Raw genomic sequence first — 21425 nt, 5'->3', positions numbered from 1 at the left:
TGCATATCGTCTTCCGTGTAGAGGGTATCGTCGGGAATTCTCTTGAAAATCAACTCGTAAAGACCAGGGGTGTACCGGCGTATCGTACGCCATCGATAATTATGTTGTCCGCATTTGCGTCATCATCGAAACGTTTATTGCCAAACATCAATCCATCTTTGTGTAGGTAAATGCCGTACACGTGATCTATACCGCTCTCTTTATCTTGCACTCCCCTCAGGACAGCCTCGACGTACTTTTGCCCCAGTGGGCCCAAGCCAGCTCGTAACGCCTCTCGATCTTCTGACGTTTGCAGCTGATTTTGAACTTTCGTCGCTAGCGAGTCTTCCGTCGTTTTGAAAACGTTCTTCAACGATTCTATCGTCGGTACGATTTTAGCACACGGTGTGGAGGTTATCGGCTGTGCGTGAACGTGCGATCGATCATTGGATTTATGCAGAGTCGTGGAACGCTCGAACGTCTCATTCGCTTCTTCTCCCTCCTCCTCCTTCTCTTGTTCCTCTTCCTCCTTCCTCTCACGTTTAGAGGCAGACGTTGCATCTTCATCGCGCGACTCTCTTTTTGTAGCACGCACGCTGGGATTGTCGACGAAAAGTCGCAGCAGTTCGATAAGAGGTTTAAAATGTCTGTCCAACGCGATGCCCTCCTCGATTCTACCGGTCTTCAGAGCGCGATGTTTCTTGCGGATCGACTCGCTCGTCTTCTCGATCTTCCTCGCGATGCGCTCGCGCACATCCGCCATGTTCGCCTTTGGCTAAGTATCGGCAACGACGGGTCACGTTAAGGTATCGCGAACTCGTTAAATCCTTTTCTGTATCATCCGTTTGTGAGCCCACTGTCTTTGTCTATCACTAGAAATCCATATTTTTGCTGCCAACAATCGCGGCACAACGTGCAAAATTCATCGTACGACATGTCGGTATTCACATGATCGTTGTAAACGTGTTTCAAGTTGGTACCGTCCTGTTTGAACAGGATCAGCAGGTTCGCGTTGTCGCGTATCAGATGTTTAGATATCCTCGCATACGTCTGAGAGATAAAAGCAGTCGACGTTCGCGTAGCGACCCATCAAAAAGTATTCTCTCACCGCATCCTGCTTGTCACATGCCACGTCATCAAAGATAAAAATAGAATTTGGACGCGCCTCGCTCGGTGGAACGACGTCGCTGTTGTTGGAGAATGTAAAGTAGCCGATTTCGTCGATAGACGTAAACAAATTTTCGAGATATCGATACTTTGGCTGTTGCAACGATTTCGAGTAGACGTACACGTTTTCGAAACGCACGCCGTTCGGGCTGTCGAGTAAACTTATGAGGACGTTGGTTTTACCACAATTCGATGGACCGCAAATGATCGCGCGTATAGTACTCGGCAGCATTTCACTGTGCTTGCGCTTCTCCACGCTGCCTTCCATCATTCGCGATTTCGCGTCGCAGTTCGTGACACGTATCGACAACGGTTGCAGCACGAATTTCATGCTCACACTAAGGCTACGCGCTTTCGAACTATTTAAAGGCGCGCGAATTTACGAGTCGCGCAGTAGTAAAATGTGTCATCCTTTCGACATTCAGGACTTGAACGCCGAGCAGCTGCAGTATATACCGAAGGTCGTACTCTTATGCGTTTACGGTGACTATATCGACTACGTGTGGGACAAGCTTTCGGAATACGTGAAGGCGGATTCGGAGGTTCGAATCGTCGCTGCGACGAGCACTACAATCAGCCGTGGCAGGGGACGCACATCGACGGTCCCGCACTTAAGATAAAGGATTATAACGAATGCCAGCGTCGGACGGCAGTCTGTTGAATCGAGCGATAAACGCGCTTCCTTTCGAGTTACATATTCCGGGCTACCAGTTTGGCGGCCCGGGCACTTGGCTTACGAAGCGATTAGCCAGAGGTAACGTGGGCATAAATCCGCTGGACGCGGCGTGCCGAGAACACGACATCGCGTATTCTCGCAGCAACGATTTCATCGGTAGACACGCGGCAGACAAAGTACTCGCCAAGGAGGCGCGGAAACGTGTCACCGCGAGAGATTCGGCTCTGAGCGAGAGAGCCGCCGCTGCTGCCGTTTGGACAGCGATGAAAGCCAAGACCAAGATCGGCATGGGTATGAAATCAAAAAAGAAGATGACAACGAAAAAGCAGATACTTCCAACGGCAAAACGAAGTGGTATGTTACCTTTTCTGCCAATGCTGGGCGCGCTCGGGTCCTTGATTGGTGGAGCGGCCAGCGTGGCGAAAGCGGTAAACGATAGCATAGCCGCGCGACGTCAGCTCGAGGAGCTGCAACGTCACGACCGCGTGATGGAACAGGGCCGCAGTCTGTATCTCGCTCCATACAAATATGGACGCGGACTGTATCTCAGCCCCTATAAACGCGGACAGGGTGTAGCAGCGAAGAAAAAAAAACAATAAAGAGACGATAAAAATGCCCTCGGGTGCAACTACTAACGTGCAATTGGACATACTCGCGAGACGTATGCGCGTACTGCGAGTACTTTAGAGGTGTCTTCATGCGTAACGCTTTACTGACGAGCGGAGTGCACCGAAACGAAAGCGGTATCGTGAATTTGGACGATGCGACCGGGCCGGGTACTCACTGGGTAGCGTACGCCAAGAGGAACAACCGCATCGTATACTTTGACATTTTCGGTAATCTTCGACCGCCCAAGGAACTGGTGCGATATTTCGAGAACGGTGCTACGACGATAGAGTACAATCGTACGTCCTATCAGACGTACGATCAGAGCTTCTGCGGTCAAATGTGTCTGCGGTTTCTACAAACGGTAGACGCGCATTTAAAAAGCTCGACTAGGTGCTGTAACTTCTCAGTATTAGTCGAACGCTTTTTCCGTCATGTCGTTGACACTTACGTTGAGCGGGAAGAGCACCGTCCTCGCGGCGAACTACTTTCTCTCCATAGATTTGAGTGACGACGATTACGAGCTTGGTCTGGCGATTTTTGAGACTTATCACACGATACCGAATGTAAACGAATCGAACAATAAATTTTATTTTGGCAAAGACGACGCAGAAATTACAATTCCCGAGGGTTCGTACGAAGTGCGAGACATAAATGAATTTTTGAAACGTACGATTTTACGGAAACGTTCGCACCGCAACGCACTTGAAACCGTTGATGTAGTGCATGGTGACAATAATAATAACAACAACAACAATAATAATAACAACAATAACAACAATAACAACAACAACAACATCAACAACAAGAATAACACTGATGATAATGATGATAATTGTGAGGGTGGAGAATACCCGATTACGCTCCGCGCAAACTACAGCACGATAAGATGCGAGATTAAATGTGCATACAGAATAAACTTGGGCAAGCCCAACAGCATTGGATCGCTGTTGGGATTCTCGTCGAAGCGTATACTGCGACCGCGAAGATGGCACGAATCGAACATGTCGATCAACATAATGAACGTAAACGTTATCCGCGTAGAGTGTAACGTGACCGCGGGCGCGTACAGTAACGGCAAAAGCGCGCACACGATACACGAATTTTCGCCGAGCGTGCCACCAGGATATAAGATATCGGAGAGGCCGACGCAGATCATTTACCTGCCGATCACGGTACGGAGCATTACGGATCTAATGATACGCGTCGTCGACCAGAACGGACGATTGCTCGATTTTCGCGGAGAGAAGATCACCGTCAGATTGCACATGCGACAGCGACAGCGAACGTGAGATGCTCGTATTGAACGGAGCGGAGCGCACGCAGAGAGATAACGCATTTTTTACAAGGCTGGTAACATTACCGCTCGATAACGCTCGCTCATCCAACTGCGTCAGCAAGAAGAAGCTCAGTGCGTCGAATGTTAAATTTTTACAAACTTTGGGATTCGTGGTGCGCAACTTTTAAGATGACTGATATCTTAAACATTAAAGACGAGCCGATCTTTGACGATCGCATCGTCAAGATTGAGACTCATACGTAACCCGTTCGCTAATATAACATTCGGGTACAGCGATGAAATAAGAATACCCATACAGCAACAGGATCTGTACACACTGCTGTACGAAAGCTTTCTATATGTCGAGGGAAAACTGACGAAGAACAAAGAGGTCCAAGATGCTCACGTGGCATTGGGAAATAATTGCGTCGCGTTCATATTCGATGAGATTCGATATGAACTCAATGATGTGGAGATTGATCGTAATAGAAATGTGGGTATAACTAGCACGCTCAAAAACTATGTAACAGTGTCATCTGACAGAAGCGTGATTCTACGGAATGCCGGTTGGGATGCGCAGACTACTGCAGCCGGATATTTTAATTTCTGTGTACCGCTTTACATACTGCTGGGATTTTGCGAAGATTACAAACGCGTGGTGATTAACGCTCGTCACGAGTTGATTTTAATACGAGCGCGCAACGACAACAATTGTCTGACGGGAGATCCGACGATAGCGCCAACGCTCGAATTATTCAAAGTACAGTGGCGAATGCTGCATGTGTTATTGAGCGAGATAAATAAGCTGTTGATGCTGCGCGCTTTGGAGAGCGGACGATATCTGAGTATAGCTTTTCACTCGTGGGATTTGTACGAATATCCGCTTTTGCAGAGCACAATCAAGCATTCGTGGGCCATCAAGCTACTCAGCTCCAGAAGCCGCGTTACGTTATTTTCGCTATGCAAACAGGTCGAAAAAATGTCATGTCCGACGATGTAAATCGATTCGATGACTGCAAATTAATCAATGCGAAACTTTACCTGAATTCGGAATGTTATCCGTACGATGACTTGAATCTGGATTTTGATAAAAACAGATGCGCGATTCTATACAAATTGTACGCGCGTTTCTGCAAGGGCTACTACGGATATGAGTATCTCGAGCCGAGTCTCATCTTTACAACTTTTTTACGTAATGGTCCATTCGTGATCATTGATTGCTCTCGACAGAACGAATCAATCAAGAGTGGCACCGTGGACGTGTGATTAGACTTTGAATGTAAAGAGGATGTACCTGCAAATACAACAGTCTATTGTCTCATCATACACGATCGCGTGGTTCAGTATAATCCATTGACCAACGTTGTGCGCAAAATCACCTAAGTGTGAACCTCTAACATGAGAGATCTACGATACGTCGCAATCGACCGCAATCGACTGCAGTCTTCTCGACAACATGCTCGTGCCAACGTTCATGGATCTGCAAGGATTCATCGTTAACAAGAAATTTATCGTGAAGGAAGTGGCAGTGCTAAAACAGGGGACCGTTCTCACGCATTACATTTTTACGAGTCCCGTGCCATGGAAATTTTTGACAAGATCCGGCAGGTCTTGTGCCTCCTGGTTGATTGCTTCTCACCATGGATTGCAATGGGAGGATGGGATGATCCCGTACAACGAGACAAAACGTCTAATTACGATGGGTGTATTTGAAGATGATGCTGTTGTGTATGTCAAGGGACGCGGGAAACGAACGTGGCTGCGGAACTTGCTTCTGGATGATGAGCGAGAACGCATGTACATTGAGACCCTGGATGCAGTTTACGAAGACATGGAATCTTTATCTAATCTAGATGTTACTAATTACGATGTGGACAACATGTTAAGAATTGCGCGTTACAAAATGTATTGAAAATATATAACTGGTAATTGCAAAAGAATTTTTAAAATAAAAATACGTTAACATATTTATTATGTATTTCTTTTCCCTTCCTTTGTAATATATAAACGTATGTATAAACGTACGTATATGCGTATAAACGTATGTATAATCGTATGTATAAACGTATGTACGTATGTATAAATATATGTATAAACGTATGTACGTATGTATAAATGTATGTATGTATGAACGTATGTATGTACGTATGTACGTATGTACGTGTGTATAAACGTATGTATAAATTCGTAACAAAGAAAATACGTAGAAAGACTTGATAAAATGTGTCGCAACATGTTCGAAATTCTTGGAAAGAGGGGAAGGACCAGTCTTCTCTCATCGATTCCAGAAGTATTACATCACAATTTACGCGGATGCAATCAGTCTTACGATACACGCTTGTACAAACGGTTGAAAAAATGTACTTCGCTAAAGAGAGCAGTGCATCGTACGATATGAAGAAGGAATATAACATGTAAGTTTCAACATTCTGTACACAAAAGAAACGTTTTTTAACATTATATATGTACACAGTACGGAACATCTTGCGGTGCGTTTACTGAGCAGACGTTACGATCTGACGAACGGGCTACACATTTTTGGAAATTGGAATCAACGTTGGCCCACCGAGTTACGTGGAGATCGCCCTTGGAGATCATCGCGGACACGAACTATCGCTGTCTCTCGAAACGTGGAAGAGCCTCTACGAGCAGCGAGGAAATATTTACAAGCTGTTTCGAAACGAATACAAGAATAATTTTATAAGCGTTGGACCGCTAACCATCAGTGTTCGCATGCTGAACTATGCTACGCTCGTACGTCTCGATTCTTCATCCGTACGCATTATGATGACCGAAACGACGCTACGCCGTATGTTTGACTTTAACGGGACTTTATCGATGTAACGTTCGAACGATTAGCTCGATTCGTCGATACGGTAGATACCAAGTATACGCGATTCTCCAACATCGCATCTGAGAACATTATACGTGATAGCGACATCTTCAATGGACATCAGCTCGTCGATTGCGAATTATTAGCTTTAGTTTTTAATAAGTACGAAAACTGGTGTAATAAACATTTTTGTTCGCCTTATTTCATATGTATTGTCTTTTACTTCCCATCCTTTGCCTCGACGCGCCAGGAAAAATATACCATAAAAATTGAAAAAACTGTATCGTACAAAAGAAACTCGTATTCTATTAATTCTTCCATCCTTTCTTCACTCATAGCACGTTACGTGCGCTCTATCTTTCTCTAACATGCAAGCCTTTATTATCAATGCATTTTTAAAGAAAAACATGGTCAAATTTTGATAACAAAAAAAAAGGAGCCCTATTGTGTAGGAGCCCTATTGTGTAGGAGCCAACGAGTATTTCCCCGCACCCCGCGTTCCCCTCTAGCCCCTAGGTTAGAATCCGCCTTACTATACTACTTCCAAGTAAGATTTCTTTTTAACATTACCAGACTTTTTATCTTTATTTATCAAACCCATCCAATTTTCTTGATAATTCAAGGGATCATTAGAAATGGAGCCTGATGTATCATTAGAAATAGAGACTAATGAGTTCGATTCTCTGGAATAGGCTTGCATGTTTTGAGAGTCGTCATTAATGGAGTCTGTACTGTTTAAATTATTTGTTACAGAATTATCTCTTATTTCGTTAGTATCAAAAATGGACGTATTTATTTGTTACTTCGTTATTATAGGAATTGGATGTAACAGAATTATTTGAAATATCGGAATGTTCATCGGATTCGTGCACATATATCTGATCCTGTTTCGAAGATGTTTTCAATTCTGATCCAGTCAAAGAAGCGTTTACGGCATAATCTAAACGCAATCTTCCATCCAGATAATCGAAATGACTTGCTACAAATTTATCGACTCTCATCGGAATACAGCCTTTGAAAAGTCGTGTTTTATATTCAGCGAAAAGTGATTCGAAGAAGATGTTGATACTTCTGTTCCAGTTTTAAAATAAGGACGCATTACACCTGTCCACAGCGGTAAATATTCGATTAACGCTTTTATCGTTTTTGCAGCTGTAGGATTATAAAATGCATTAACTATGCTCCCATTTTGGGATTGTAATGCTAAAGCGTTTGCTTTGCCATATAAATTCTTACTTCATTTCTGCCAAGATAAAGAAGTATGCTCGGAATTCGAGAAATCATCACATGATTCTGTGGTATTGAAATTTGTGGCGTTAACATCTTCAACATGCACACCTTTAATACAATTGTTAGCTAATTGTAAACAAGTTTCAGCCAGGACAGAAGTACCATCGACATAGCCAATGTTTTCGCTTAAAGTTACGACTAATACAGACGACAGAAAAGAATTTAATTCTGTCATTGATTGCATTTTATATGCTTGAGCAATATATCTCAAATAAAACTGTCGCACTTTATTTCATAATTTTCGCGAACACTCCCAATTGCTTACAATTTTTTATAAGTGGCTTATGTCCAGTCTTAAGTATGAGTCTGGCAGAGCTGCTTCATTATTCTCTATAACAATGTGGAAACAACGTTGTAAATAATGTTTTAGATCTGCACAATCAGCAAATGCACGCGCTAAAGCGACTAATATCGCTCGACTAAAATCCGTGATTACTACGAGTGGCACTGTAGCACCCGCTCTTCGAATTTCTAATAAAAAATATGTTAAAGTGCTGCATCTTGTTTCATGGAGATCATTTGGAAAACTGGGATACCACGTTTATCTTCCGGAACAATTACACATTGGTATAAGAATAGGTAGGGAGATTTCGTTCCATCGGGAATTGTCGCTTCGACAATTTCTTTGCTATGCTGCCTGTAGCATCCATAGTAAAGTATGAATTTTTTAAACGATTTAATGTCTTGTATAATGTGATTTGTTCTTTAGACCAATACATTATATAAAATGGATCTAGACCTATTCTATGTATTGATCAGAATCTTTTCAAATATTTGAATATTTGCAAATTTCGAATTGGATCACAATCGACGATACCTAGACGATTATTCAATTCCATCTGCTTGGCTTTACGCAAGACGTTCGATGAATATAAAATTAGCGGATCTTTATCCTCAAATATCATAATCTTATTAGCCTTCTTAATACGCCAAATTATTGCATGTTGTTTTTTGTCTATCGATTAACCAGCTATTTTTTGGCGAAGAAAATCTTTTAACTGTCTTTTTTTGATATAATTTTATCATTAAATCAAGATAGAATACAATCGAAAATAGCATCTTGCCCATCGCATGACTTTTTTAACATTTTGCCTTGTAATATTGCTTTGCATTCTTTATATATGGCGTTAAATAGTACAAAATATTTTGCGTTTAGGCTCGGAAAAACCGCGTTTTTAAATTTAAAGGCACAAGGAAGTTTTGATTGTTCCCATATTTTCGCTGCGAAAATATGTGACCATTCACCGGGCTTTAAATTTAAATATCGCCGATTATTGTATCGTCTTGTGTCAGGTTTTATATGGTCCCAATTTTTATCAGAAATAATAAGTTTAAACGCTTTTGTGCCATCTTTAGAACAAGGCTCTTCAAAAGAATAACTTTCATCTGATTTATCGAAAAAATCCTCAGTAGTTTTTATTATGTATATTAACATATCTTTTTTTTTACAGTCTTTAGATCACACTCTTCTACGGAGCACTTGCACGTGATTCGTTCACAATATTATTTGCAATAGTTTTTTCAATGTGTGCACTGTGGGCACTTGTTGCACGGAAATATAACGTACGTTGGTAGTCTGCAATTTGTGCAAGACTGACCGTTTAGCGCGTAAATATGCCCAATATCATGCTTTCTTACGAGATACAATCCTGCGATATCAATATCAGTCAAACGGATCATGCATTCTGCACATATTCTTGAAGCATCACTCGTCGTCGTATAATAACAATGGATTATACAGTATTTAGTACGGCTGTTCAGTGCACGGATTTCTGATGATGGCACAAATCTTTCTACGTAATCTGTATCACGCTCGCTCAAATCGCTAGTATAGCCAGCGTCGTCCGATAATGTTTCTTTCATCGGAATCGATTTCTTGATCCATTATTTCTTCGAAGTTCACTTCTTCGAGCACTTCGAACACTTCGTCTCTGATATGTGCGAACTGTTCCGGATCTGCGTTTCGAACATACTCGACTGCGTTGGCTATGTTCGCATGATGGTTAGCCATATTATGTTTATCGTCAATAACTGAAGCGACTGATTCCATGGTCTTCCAGGACATCACTGTGGTATATCGAGCACTTATGCCCTTTTATATATTTCATTATGTCCAATGGACTCCAAGATTTCTTCGTTTCATGAAAATTTCAACAAAAAAAAACAAAGAAAGGAAAAAAAAACAATCGTTAGTACAAAGCACGAACATAAAACTCGAGCTTTAACGGTCACCGATTGGTGAGTGATAATATTCAAGAAACGTGCCATTAGAAAATCTTCCCAACGATATTGGAAACATAAACAAAAAAAACATAGATCCTCAGAATCATGAGATCTACGACAAAATTTACGACAAAGATTACAAATCATGTAGAAAAAATCCTATTTACATAGGATCCACATTTAGATTTTGTACTTACTGAACCGATCGTGTATAAATAAAGACTCATATTTCCAAACGTGTAAAAGCAAGTTGAAGGGCGTCAACAATAAGAAGTTGGTAAAATAAATGAGGAATCACAAAGCGTAGCTTTTAATTTTTTAGATTGTCGATCGTAAAATTTAAATGGTAAATGTTTTCTAAATGAGAGAACACAAGTAATAAAAGAAAAATCGATGACAAAGAAGGGTGCGTTCGACTTGGAGTACTCGCCTTTGTGTGAATACTTGTACATCCTGTCTTGCACATTTACTGTGGAAGAGTTGTGTTTTCTTTTGGTTTTTTTTTCTTTTTTGTTTTTTGTTTAGCAGTCGAAAAACATTGGCGCTTCTATTAACGTGGCGACATGTCACCGATCTGATAGTATATATATATATATATATATATATATATATATATATATATGCCTCGACGCGCCAGGAAAACCATAAAAATTGAAAAAACTGTACAAAAGAAATTCGTACTCTATTAATTCTTCCATCCTTTCTTTACTCATAGCACGTTACGCGCGCTCTATCTTTCTCTAACATGCAAGTGTCGATGCATTTTTAAAGAAAAATATGTCAGGGTCAAATTCAAACCTTTATTATCGATGCATTTTTAAAGAAAAACATGGTCAAATTTTGATAACAAAAAAAAAGGGGCCCTATTGTGTAGGAGCCCTATTGTGAAGGAGCCCATACCTTTCCCCCTCTTTCCCCCGCGTTAGGTATCCCCCGCGCCTACGAGTATTTCCCCGCACCCCGCGTTCCCCTCTAGGTCCTGAGTTAGAACCCGCCCTACTATACTACTCTTGGACAAGTGTCCCGAATGGGAAAGCGTCGAATCAACAGATACGGTTTTCATTCCAATAATGAAAAATGGTAATTTGTGTCAACCTGTAAAATTACGAGGCGAAACCGTAATGGTACGAAATACCTGTGCTCTTCTCCATATTACTGCACACATGATAGGTATGGATGCAGAATATAAGTACCATACTCAAGACATAGATGATTGTTTCTTACAGTTAGCAAAAAAGATCGTATCTCAAGGAAAGATAACAAGAAACGAATATATAGCAAGAGCATCCTTTCTCTAAATAAATAGATAAATTTGTCACTATTCGAGCAATATAAATAAACTAGACGCTTTCAATCAGTGGACGTCATGTGTAATGCTGCACACCTAGCCGAATACACTTTTCTCTCGTTACCGAGCGTACATAGGATAAAAAAATGTAAAACGTGTGATTATGCGAATGAGAGAAACTTCTTAACACTAAGCATAAGTGTAAACGTGATATTACAGAAAGAATTTGAATACATACAAGAGGCTGTCAATACGATGCAATTATACCGAAACAGTGTTGCGTAAAATGCAATAATTTGTGCAATGTAACAGAAGAATATGGCCCACAAATTATAGTAGATACAAGTATCCCAACAGATACTAATTACCTAAAACATATAGGACTGAAAGCTATGACATATAATTTGGATAACATTTCAAAAAATATTTCAGTAGGTAACAACGAATATATTCTTAGAGGTGTTGTATACTATATGGATCGAGCGAGACATTATACGGCAGTAGTATTCACGAATATGTCGTGGTATGAATACGATGATTTACAATCAAAACGAATACAAATGTCACCGAAAAAATATACAGCAATGCCAATTGTGTTACTATATGCGAAGATAAAACAAAAGAATAACCAACTTAAGAGTACAGAATAAGTACTATACATTAACATATTATTATATCATATTATTATTTCATGACATATTATTATATCATATTATTATAACATATTATTATTTCAGTTTCAGGTAACAATATTTTCGATTTAATTTGATTAAAACATATAACAGTTAAGATATTCAGTATTGTATACGTTACTTTCTACACGATAACTCTGCGAGTTGAAGGGAACACATTATTGAGAAAAAAAATTATAAATAAAAAAATAAAAAAAAATAAAAAAACTAAAAACAAAAAATTAAAAAATTAAAAAAACAAAAAAAAACCATAATCTCGTCACGTCCACGTCGTGGTTCTGGGTTACGCTAAGTACGTGATGAATATAACTAAACTATTATACAGGAGAAGGTGGTGCTATGGTCAATGTATGAAAGGTGATCCTTTTTAACATTTCCGCTATTAGATGGAACAAAATTCAGTAATTACTTAGGGAAATAATTTCTCAGTAGATCGCCGTTATACCATAATGATAATATATACATACGCAATAGTCAGAATTAATTACATACAGAATTAATTACATATTAAAGCGTGTAAATTGTAAAGAATTTCGAAACGTTTCATTACGTTTTAGAACTAAATTGCACATACTTCCTCACCTATTTTAATCTTAAACGTATTATAAATATATGTATATTAGAGCGTATAGTTTATTATTACAAACAGGAAACATTCAGAGCCACATGATAAGCATCATATGTGGCACAGAACTGTCGAAAATCGGCCAGCGTATCTTTTTTCTCGTAATGGCCATTTTTTAGGCAATAAAATTGTTTAAAAATTAAATTAACATTGTTAGAACTCTTCAAAGAAGTTACTATATAACTTTTCAATTCCTTCAAGAAAATGTGGTTTTGAATCTTTTTTGGCTATAATAAGTGTTGTGTGAACCTGGCGTATCATTTTATAGTTTGGGTTTCTCGGCTTTAATGGTCGGAACTATTTGTTTAACTGATATAGAACTATAGAACTATCGAAAATAAGCTCAGAACTCTTCAGTTTAATGAATTTCCACCAAGTGATACGCCAACTTCAAAGACACAGATTCTTGCGGGGAACCTATCGTTGGAGGATTCTATGAATTGCATAGCGTTGCTAATCTCGACTGCATCTTGTTGATAAGATGTTGTGCAAGAGGGCGAATGAGATATACGTGACATGATTGGGATTTGACAATTCGCACAATTTGTTGATATATAATATAATGACAATGTGCAAAAATTATATTTTTTATAAAAAATGTAAACACGTATTAAGCATATTATAAATATTATTTATATGTTATATCTACATATTATATAATACATAATTATATTATAATGTACATATTATGTATGTTATACGTAGTATACATATTATACGTGTTATACATATTATACATTATACATGTTATATACATATTATACATACAATAGAAATATGTTTTATTTACATCGATATTTTACGCACTGCCTTCCCATGGCAGTATGTTGGTGGAACCTGGCACAATATATCGCTTATCATCGTATGGATAGACTTAAAGCAATTTTTTCCAATATCGTGTACACCTCATGCAATTTGGATCTTATGCACGCATCACTTCAATTGCGTCATTCAAGTACTGCATGTAATTCTCAAACGTTTAAGTGTTTTGTCTCGTAACAACGTGCTCTTGACGCCCTTCGCCTTCTTCGTATCCTTCTTTCCTTCTACATGCATGGCGTACATTTTCTCTCTAAGCTCTACGAATTCGGTCATGATGCCACCATTATTCTCGTCTTTCATAAAATCAGGAATTTTTTATTTGCGAGCGGAATATCGAACGCGTTGTCGACCGCGTGATCGTTTGTGTTAAATCTACTTATATCACGTTTCATAATGTTACGCATCGTTGCATTTAATATGATATATAAGACTATCGATATCGGTGTACATAGTTTTATATTTTTTGCGAAACAGCGGTGCCATGTACTCGTGAAATTCGTACACGTCTTGGTTATGTCGAGAATGCACTCACTATATCGGCTTGTCAAACTTCATCTCGAGTTTACGCAGTTCTATTGCAACCAAATTCTTCGAAAAGACGCTTCGACTATGGAAATTTGGTTTACCGATCATTGCCTCCGCATCGTATTTGCCTTCCCATTTCGTGAGGAGGCGCACATCGACACAATCGTGCATTTTTTTATCATTGTTATTATTATTATTATAAATATTGAAAGAATGACGACATTACATTCATATTGGAGGAGAAATTAAAATTAAATAAATTACAAATATATATATATATATTATATATATATATATATACATATATGTAAAAATAAATAAATAAATATAGATTAACACATATTTAGATAAATACATATAGATTAACTTAACTTAACATTTATTTTCTTTCTTCTTTCCTTCTTTTAACTTCAACGGCATTAGATTACATCGCGCAACCATATCATAGCGTTATGCACACTTATTATGCGTTCGATTCAGCGATAGAATAAAAATCTTTACTTAATTGCGAAAAGAGTCCATACCAGAAATGATTGGGAAACTGTAAAGGGGAAATACGATAAATAAATATCCTATAAATAAAAAAATAAAAATATCTCAGTATTCGCAATTAGTGTTCCTTCCTTCTTTCCATCCTTCTTTCCACTTTATCTCTGCGTTATGCGCGACATCGCGCGCGACAAATCACGTTGTAATTATCTCTAATAATATATTACCTAAAAATCACTTCCGATCTTCGTTGTGTAATGCGTTTTTTATCTTTTTTTGAATTCCATATAATATGGTTTCCGTTCAAATCTAACGCGTTGGGTTAAAGCGGAGCTAGGCACAGCGTGTAGATATAAATACATTTTCAGCACATTCTACGTGTCACGCTTCAACATCTTTAGCAGCAAGCAAAGATATTAGCGTAGATAAGATTAGACTGCCGAGCATACTAGAGCAAATTGCCAGACGTTTATACCCGTTTCTATAATCGAACAATAGTTAAGAAAGCGGCTTTCTAAGCCTAATAGGTAAATAAGCAATAGTTATGTAAATTGCTACGTACTTGTATAAGTTATATATGTGTGTATATATATATATATATATATATATATATGTATGCCATCCATAGCAGAATTATACGCAGAATATTAGGTTTAGCTTTTGTCATTTTTACTAAAGCAAATTTTTTTTCTTGTTTAGAGCTTATTTTTATTCATATTTACTCTTTGAGCAAATGTTTATTTACAATAAAACAAGTATTGACTTTTGACGGAATAGGAGTTACCTTATTCTACTTCTCAGACAAATCTGAGCTTTAAACATTTGCAATTATCCACCCAGACGAGACAATTGAATAACTAAATTTATCAAGAAGTTCGATTTCAATTATGCTATCATTTCCGGATGGAGAATCCCTTCCTCCAATACCCCACTTTCAGATTTGTCTTTTTTAAACTAATAAAGTCACTAGCTTATAAAGTACCACAATTGTGATTTCAGAAATGTCGTGTAAAGATGACCGAAGTGCACATACACGATTTGAAGTACAGGATCCATATTGGGTCAATTGAGTGCAGCTAACCTAACGTGCATTTTCGAAACGATGAAAACATGAGATGATCACACGTGTGATGTGTACTTTTATATTCCTGAACAGTTCTGAACTGTACTTACATGTATCCTTCGTGTACTTTTATGAACAAAACTTCTACGATAAATAAATCCGTATTAAATTAAAGAACACATAAATTGAGCATTCGTACATATTCTTTTATGCATAAATAAACTAATTATAACTAAAAAACATTGATTTACATACTTGACAGCTTCATTTTCCCAAATAAAGCACGTAATACAAATACATAAATTCAAAACGGCCGCGTTTCGTGTGAAAATGGATGCGAGTTTGCGGTATTTTATAGATCTAGTGACTTTATAAACTAATATTGGCGCGCAACGTGTATGTATTCAGGCGCGTGGAAAGTAAGAAAGTAGTGTCAGTGTTGAATTTTTTGGAGCTTTAAACACCTGTTGAGAATATATAACGCGGCAAAACGCTACTATGAATATTACAATTATTCATCCGAACGAGACAGTATAATTAAAATCGAATTTCACGATAAGGTTTAATTGCTCAATTATACTTTCAGATGCTGTTTAGTTTATTTAGAAACCACATTCTTTCTTTGTCGCCAAAAAATGTTAAAAGTAGCTATAAAAGCAATTTTTGGTCTCTTTCATTTCAATTTACTCAAAATTCTAACGTACTTGGTAAATTCTGCCAACAACATCGTGTTCAGCGCGAAAAATTTTTCGGGAAATGTACTATTGCACTTCAGACAGAAAAAAATGTGATTTTTTTGTCGCACTGTAAAATTAATATAATTCAATAGTTATTTTTAAATTCATTTTTATTTAAAATCAATTTCTTTAAACAAACAGTGAGAGGGAGGAAGGAAGGGAGGAAGAAAGAAGTAGGGTGAGAGAAGGAGAGAGAGAGAGAAAAAAGAAAAAAAGAGGGAGGAAGAAGGAGAAAACAGAAGAACAATTAGTGGTAACAAATTATTACTCACGCTGCTAAACATGATTCCAATAAAGCAGAATCGAAACACACTCATTACATACATTAGACTAAAGTTTAAAGACAGCAGTTCCTTTAGCAATAAAGTTAAGCTAAAATAAAACGTACAATATAAAAGTAAAACATCATAAAATAATATAAAATTACATAGATTTAAATATAAATTTTATACAAAAACAAATGTGAAATATAATATAATCTGACAAATAATTTAAATATAAAGAATTAATTTGTCATATTTGTCGTATTATATAATATACAAAAATACACAAAAAAACAATAATTGGTTATATATACATATATATACATATATAATCAATTATTGTTTTTCATATTTTTTTCTTGTTACAGAAATTGATAGAATATACTTAAATAAACTTTGAAATACTCACTATATCACATCATTATGATGTCGACACAGTGCTTTTATTTCCTTTTCTTTTTTCCAATAATGCTTAAGAGAATGTCCTGTTCGAGATTTATCATCTCTATTTTTTTCTTGACATATCATCGCGATTTTCAACGCAATATATCGATACTGCGCTGTTACCATCAAAACCAAATGCATCGTGTATACCTCCACACTGACTTTTTTTACAAACATAAATATCGTGACAATCAATATGAATAGATCTCCTAGTAAAAAGATTCTAAACGAGAATGGCTGTTTGGAGAAAACAGCAGGCATTCTGTAATCCTCATAATAAAACAGATTCTTTTCGAATATCAATACGAAATGCATACAGCTCCATCCAATTATCGCTACTACGCCAGAGGACAAGTAAAAATTGAGTGGAACCTTTACCGGCTCTAAAGTCGCTAGCACAACATTCTTCATAATTTCATCGGCAATATGTAGTATTTCATTCAACTTTTGAATTAATTGGTATGCTAAATTTCTACGAGTGCAAATTCGCAGAATCGAAAAGAGTATTTCCATGAAGACCACAATGGCGTGAAGGCCATCCTTAAGAGCTTTTTCCATTGGCACGTAGATGCACCCAGATATTATCGCGATTATAAAAATAAAATATATTATCCACATAAAAACGCTATATGTTTTCCAAAAAAATGAAAAGGATGAGTCGTGATTGATCATCGGTAAAAGATTGCCCGAGAGCAAGTTTAAACGGACATTTAAGGAATTAACGTTTCGAAAATTCATCCTCACGTTGTCAATCGGAATTGTGTGACTCTCTGTACCTTGTAGTTACTTCGCTTCACGTCTTTCTCATAATGTTATACATACGCATATCTCCTTTTTCTTTTCAAGAAAACATGTGTATTTTTTTAATCAACTTTCGAAAATGATTGTATCGTCGATCTCCGATGTTACATTATTCCTTTGAATTTCTACTTGATTTGTATTAATAGACGTTGTCACATGACATGCAATGGTATTCTGTTTTTTCATTACAATTTATGTTTTATCTTGTTATTAGTGTACATCAGAACTTTAGTATCGTCAATAACATAGCGTATTTCTAAATAAATGACGATTTGAAGTTCTCTTTCATCTTCTATTATTATGAACTGTTGGAATTAATGAATAAATATGATATATGTCAAGAAATAAAAACATTCGAGACAAGACTAGAATCTTTACTACATCTATCGTAAGGAGAAGTATAGTGAAAGGCCTTCCTCCTAATATCTATGTTCTACAAAGTTGTGTTCTACACAACAACGATTATCTTATAGTGCTTCCTTAATTACAAGCACGACTACACGTCACAGAACTAAGAGTCGCGAAAAATTCACAGTGTATAATGTTGTTTAATGCGTACTTTCTAAATTTGAAGATGTCCTCTCTTATCTTCCATTATCAATGTAGAAATTGATGAATAAACGTCACGAATAAATGTCAAGAAATAAAAACATTCAATGTATAGGACTGCAATCTTTACTACATCTATGGCAGACAGAAATCAAGATTTTCCTTCTAAATGTATCTGTTTTCTACAAATGCATTCTATACAACAATGGTTATCTTGAAGCGCTCTTTTTATGATTACAAGCTCAACTACACATCGCATGATTGTGAGTCGTGAAGAATTCCTAATACATAATGTTATTTAACGCTTTATAAACAAAAAATAACAATGTATAATAATTTTCTGAGTTACTGTAACATGTTAATGTTTTATAAAAATAAGTGCATCATGTTCATGTATCACAACATTATTATTAATATAAATATTTCTTTTGGCAATATATTTTCTGTCGCTTACACACATGCTAATGGCAGGTTTATTAGAACTAAAAGTGATCAGAAGTCTTTCGGATAATGTAATTTAATAAGTAAATGACGATAATTATATAAAACAAATTTTATTGTATTCATTTAATGTCATACCACTGTATCACCGATAATATATGTTAACTTTCCATTTAGACCGTGCATCCTCGAATAGTACATGATATGTACAGTTATTCTGTACGTATATGCATGATTGTTCTGTGCGTGGGAGTAGCTTATGGAATGTGTTAAATTTTTAATTTATCTCAACACTTTGTACTTGAATATCATATACAGGGTAAGCAAAAAGTCTGGATACTGGTCGAATGTCTCAAAAAAATTTGTTTCGAGGAAAATGTTTCATACAAATGTTGTAAATTTTAATCAATGTATCGACGAGACTTATTTGACCTTGAGTGTAAGTATAGAAAATTTTTCAAAATCAATTTTAATATGTAATGTAAACTTTCATTTTTTTATTCAATATTTTTTTTTGTAGCTGACATCGAGATCTTTCCAAAGTCCAACAATGAAATTTCTTTTGATTAAATTTTTTTTTGACTAAATATAATTTGACAAAATTATATTTGTATTACCTATAGCATTAACATTATTCAAGATGATTGATCAATTAAAACCTCTTAAATACTATTCAGGATCATGACCTTGGTAACATTTGACAAAATCAAGATTAGTGAAATTTGTATCTCTTATCTTCATTTGTAAAAATGAAAATAAAAGGAGCAAACAGGAGATTAACCAAGAAGTTAATAGTACAAATAAAACCTAAGTGTCCAATCCAATTAATAGTAGTTTTAATTTTTTTTTAAGTATATTCTTATTGAAAGTTTTCTTATTCCAATCCAAAAGTAACGGCAACTTTAATTCTCGGTCAAAAATTATTACTCCCCGAAAAAAATTAATGTACCTAATGTACTAAACTAATGTACTAAATAAAAAATTAAAACCCAGATGTTACAGTCTTAACTAATCAAATTAAATTCTATCAAATTAAAAAGTAAAACCCAAGTAGTACTATCTTTGTTATTTACTTAAATTTAATGATATGCAGGGGAGACCGGGGCTAGTTGGCATAATAGACAAATTGGTATTGCATTCGGTTTATGTATTTATGACAAACGAAACAATGGAAAAGTTACCGCAAAATATTTCTTTTACAACATAAGTACTTCTCAATTTTATTTAAATCAAACAAGTATTATAATAAAAAAAGAAAAAGTCTGATTCAAGAGCAAATAAAATTTTGAGCTTTTCATAATTTTAATGTCCTTCAACTTGCAAAAAGAAAATCTAAGCGATATATTATTAGTTAAAAAAAAGGGTTTGTTAGTATACAATACGTTATTTTGAGTAGCAATGGTAATTTGTTATAATAAAATGATTAAAATCGGACGTGTGCAGGGATGGGGTTCGTTGGTTCATGTCATAAGAAAAGGATGGGATAACTCGCTCTACCGCACGTGTGAACATTTAACTACAATTTAACTCTGATAAAACGTTTGATATTTATAATATTTCTATATTAAAATGAGATAGAATTAAAACAACTTATACTTATCGTTCTGTAACAACATTTTGCTATTTGATCGTTACAAACTTTGAAAGATACAATTTTAACTAAAAAGTACATATCTACTATCTAATTTTTATTTTTATTACCTTTCTATTATATATTTGTTCAATATAGAGTTTATCATAAAGGCAGTTTATCCCACATATCGGGGCAAATTAACTACAACACAGTGCAGCATATATCCGTATTTCATTTATTGCAAATTATATACAGTGTATTATATATAGAATCATTACTGGTATGAAAATGTAGAGAAAGTTTCTCTCATATTGATATATTTTAATCATAATAATTAGTTTAAAAATCTAATGCCGAAATTGTGAAAACTGTGCCAACGAAATCCGGTATCTCCTATCATTCATACACTGTTAGAAATGCTTCCTTAAATTTACATGTGAATGAAGCTCGTGGTTATAAACAAAATTAAAAGTAATGAATAATTTAACTGAAAATTTAGTTACTGAAATGTAACGAACATGTACATTAAAGGAAGAGAATAAAAAATCCATAAGGCCGATTTCGGCCCTATTCAAATTTTGCTAAAACTCATGAAAATTTATTTTATTATTTTTTGAAGGCAATTATATTAAATTTAAGTGATTTTTAATTTAAACGGAGCGATGTTGCCATATTTACTCCGAAATTGATATTTTGAATACTTAATGTTTTCTTATTAAAAAATTATGGTAATCGTGTTGAAAAATGAACTAAATCATTCTGGAATGACAGTTTTTTCAATTCTATTTGCATTTGATGCCAATGCTCTTATATGTTAGAATTCAATACGTGGTAATAAATTCCAAAAAAATAAATTTGATTTTCAGTATAAACTGTCCGCAAATGCGTGCTTGTGTGCGTGCGTGCGTGTGCATGTATGTGCGTGTGTGTGCGCGTTTGTGTGTGCATCACAGATTAAGGACTTCACAATTTGTTATTCTTGTAGTTTAATAATTCGAAATCTTCTCTAGTATGTATGGGAAAGAGATACGCACGTGCACTCCAAAATACTATTGAGTGG

The 21425-nt window shown here is 36.2% G+C and overlaps 1 protein-coding gene and 1 long non-coding RNA gene across 8 annotated transcripts in view; one reads left to right on the top strand and one right to left on the bottom strand.

Moving 5' to 3' along the window:
• Positions 1 to 17739, bottom strand: part of LOC147907471 (uncharacterized) — a 137338-nt gene extending 119599 nt beyond the window's left edge. For 5 of the 6 annotated variants that reach the window (XR_015547167.1, XM_087412593.1, XM_087412590.1 and 2 more), the window contains exons 1-2: positions 16967 to 17739; positions 16567 to 16666 (exon numbers count right to left, since the gene is read on the bottom strand). Coding sequence is in view for 5 of the 6 variants with exons in the window: in XM_087412593.1 (XP_087268719.1) it covers positions 16567 to 16666; positions 16967 to 17739 (873 nt within the window). In the remaining variant the exon portion in view is untranslated. Of the gene's footprint in view, positions 1 to 14413; positions 14547 to 16566; positions 16667 to 16966 lie in introns of those variants that run through there. The other variant, XM_087412594.1, reaches the window with a different exon arrangement.
• A 784-nt stretch (positions 17740 to 18523) lies between these two features.
• LOC147907470 (uncharacterized) lies at positions 18524 to 20123 on the top strand. Of its 2 annotated transcripts, XR_015547172.1 has the most exons (4): positions 18524 to 18614; positions 18970 to 19011; positions 19111 to 19231; positions 19313 to 20123. It is a non-coding gene; the product is annotated as an uncharacterized LOC147907470 (long non-coding RNA). The 2 variants fall into 2 exon arrangements; XR_015547171.1 differs by having other exon boundaries at positions 18970 to 19231.
• Positions 20124 to 21425: the final 1302 nt, after the last annotated feature.

The sequence above is a fragment of the Acromyrmex echinatior genome, chromosome 13 (assembly GCF_024713525.1).
Source record: "Acromyrmex echinatior isolate Ae372 chromosome 13, ASM2471352v2, whole genome shotgun sequence".
Lineage (NCBI taxonomy): Eukaryota > Metazoa > Arthropoda > Insecta > Hymenoptera > Formicidae > Acromyrmex > Acromyrmex echinatior.
Note: the sequence above shows the minus strand (reverse complement) of the source record. Positions and strands in the feature narration are given on the sequence as shown.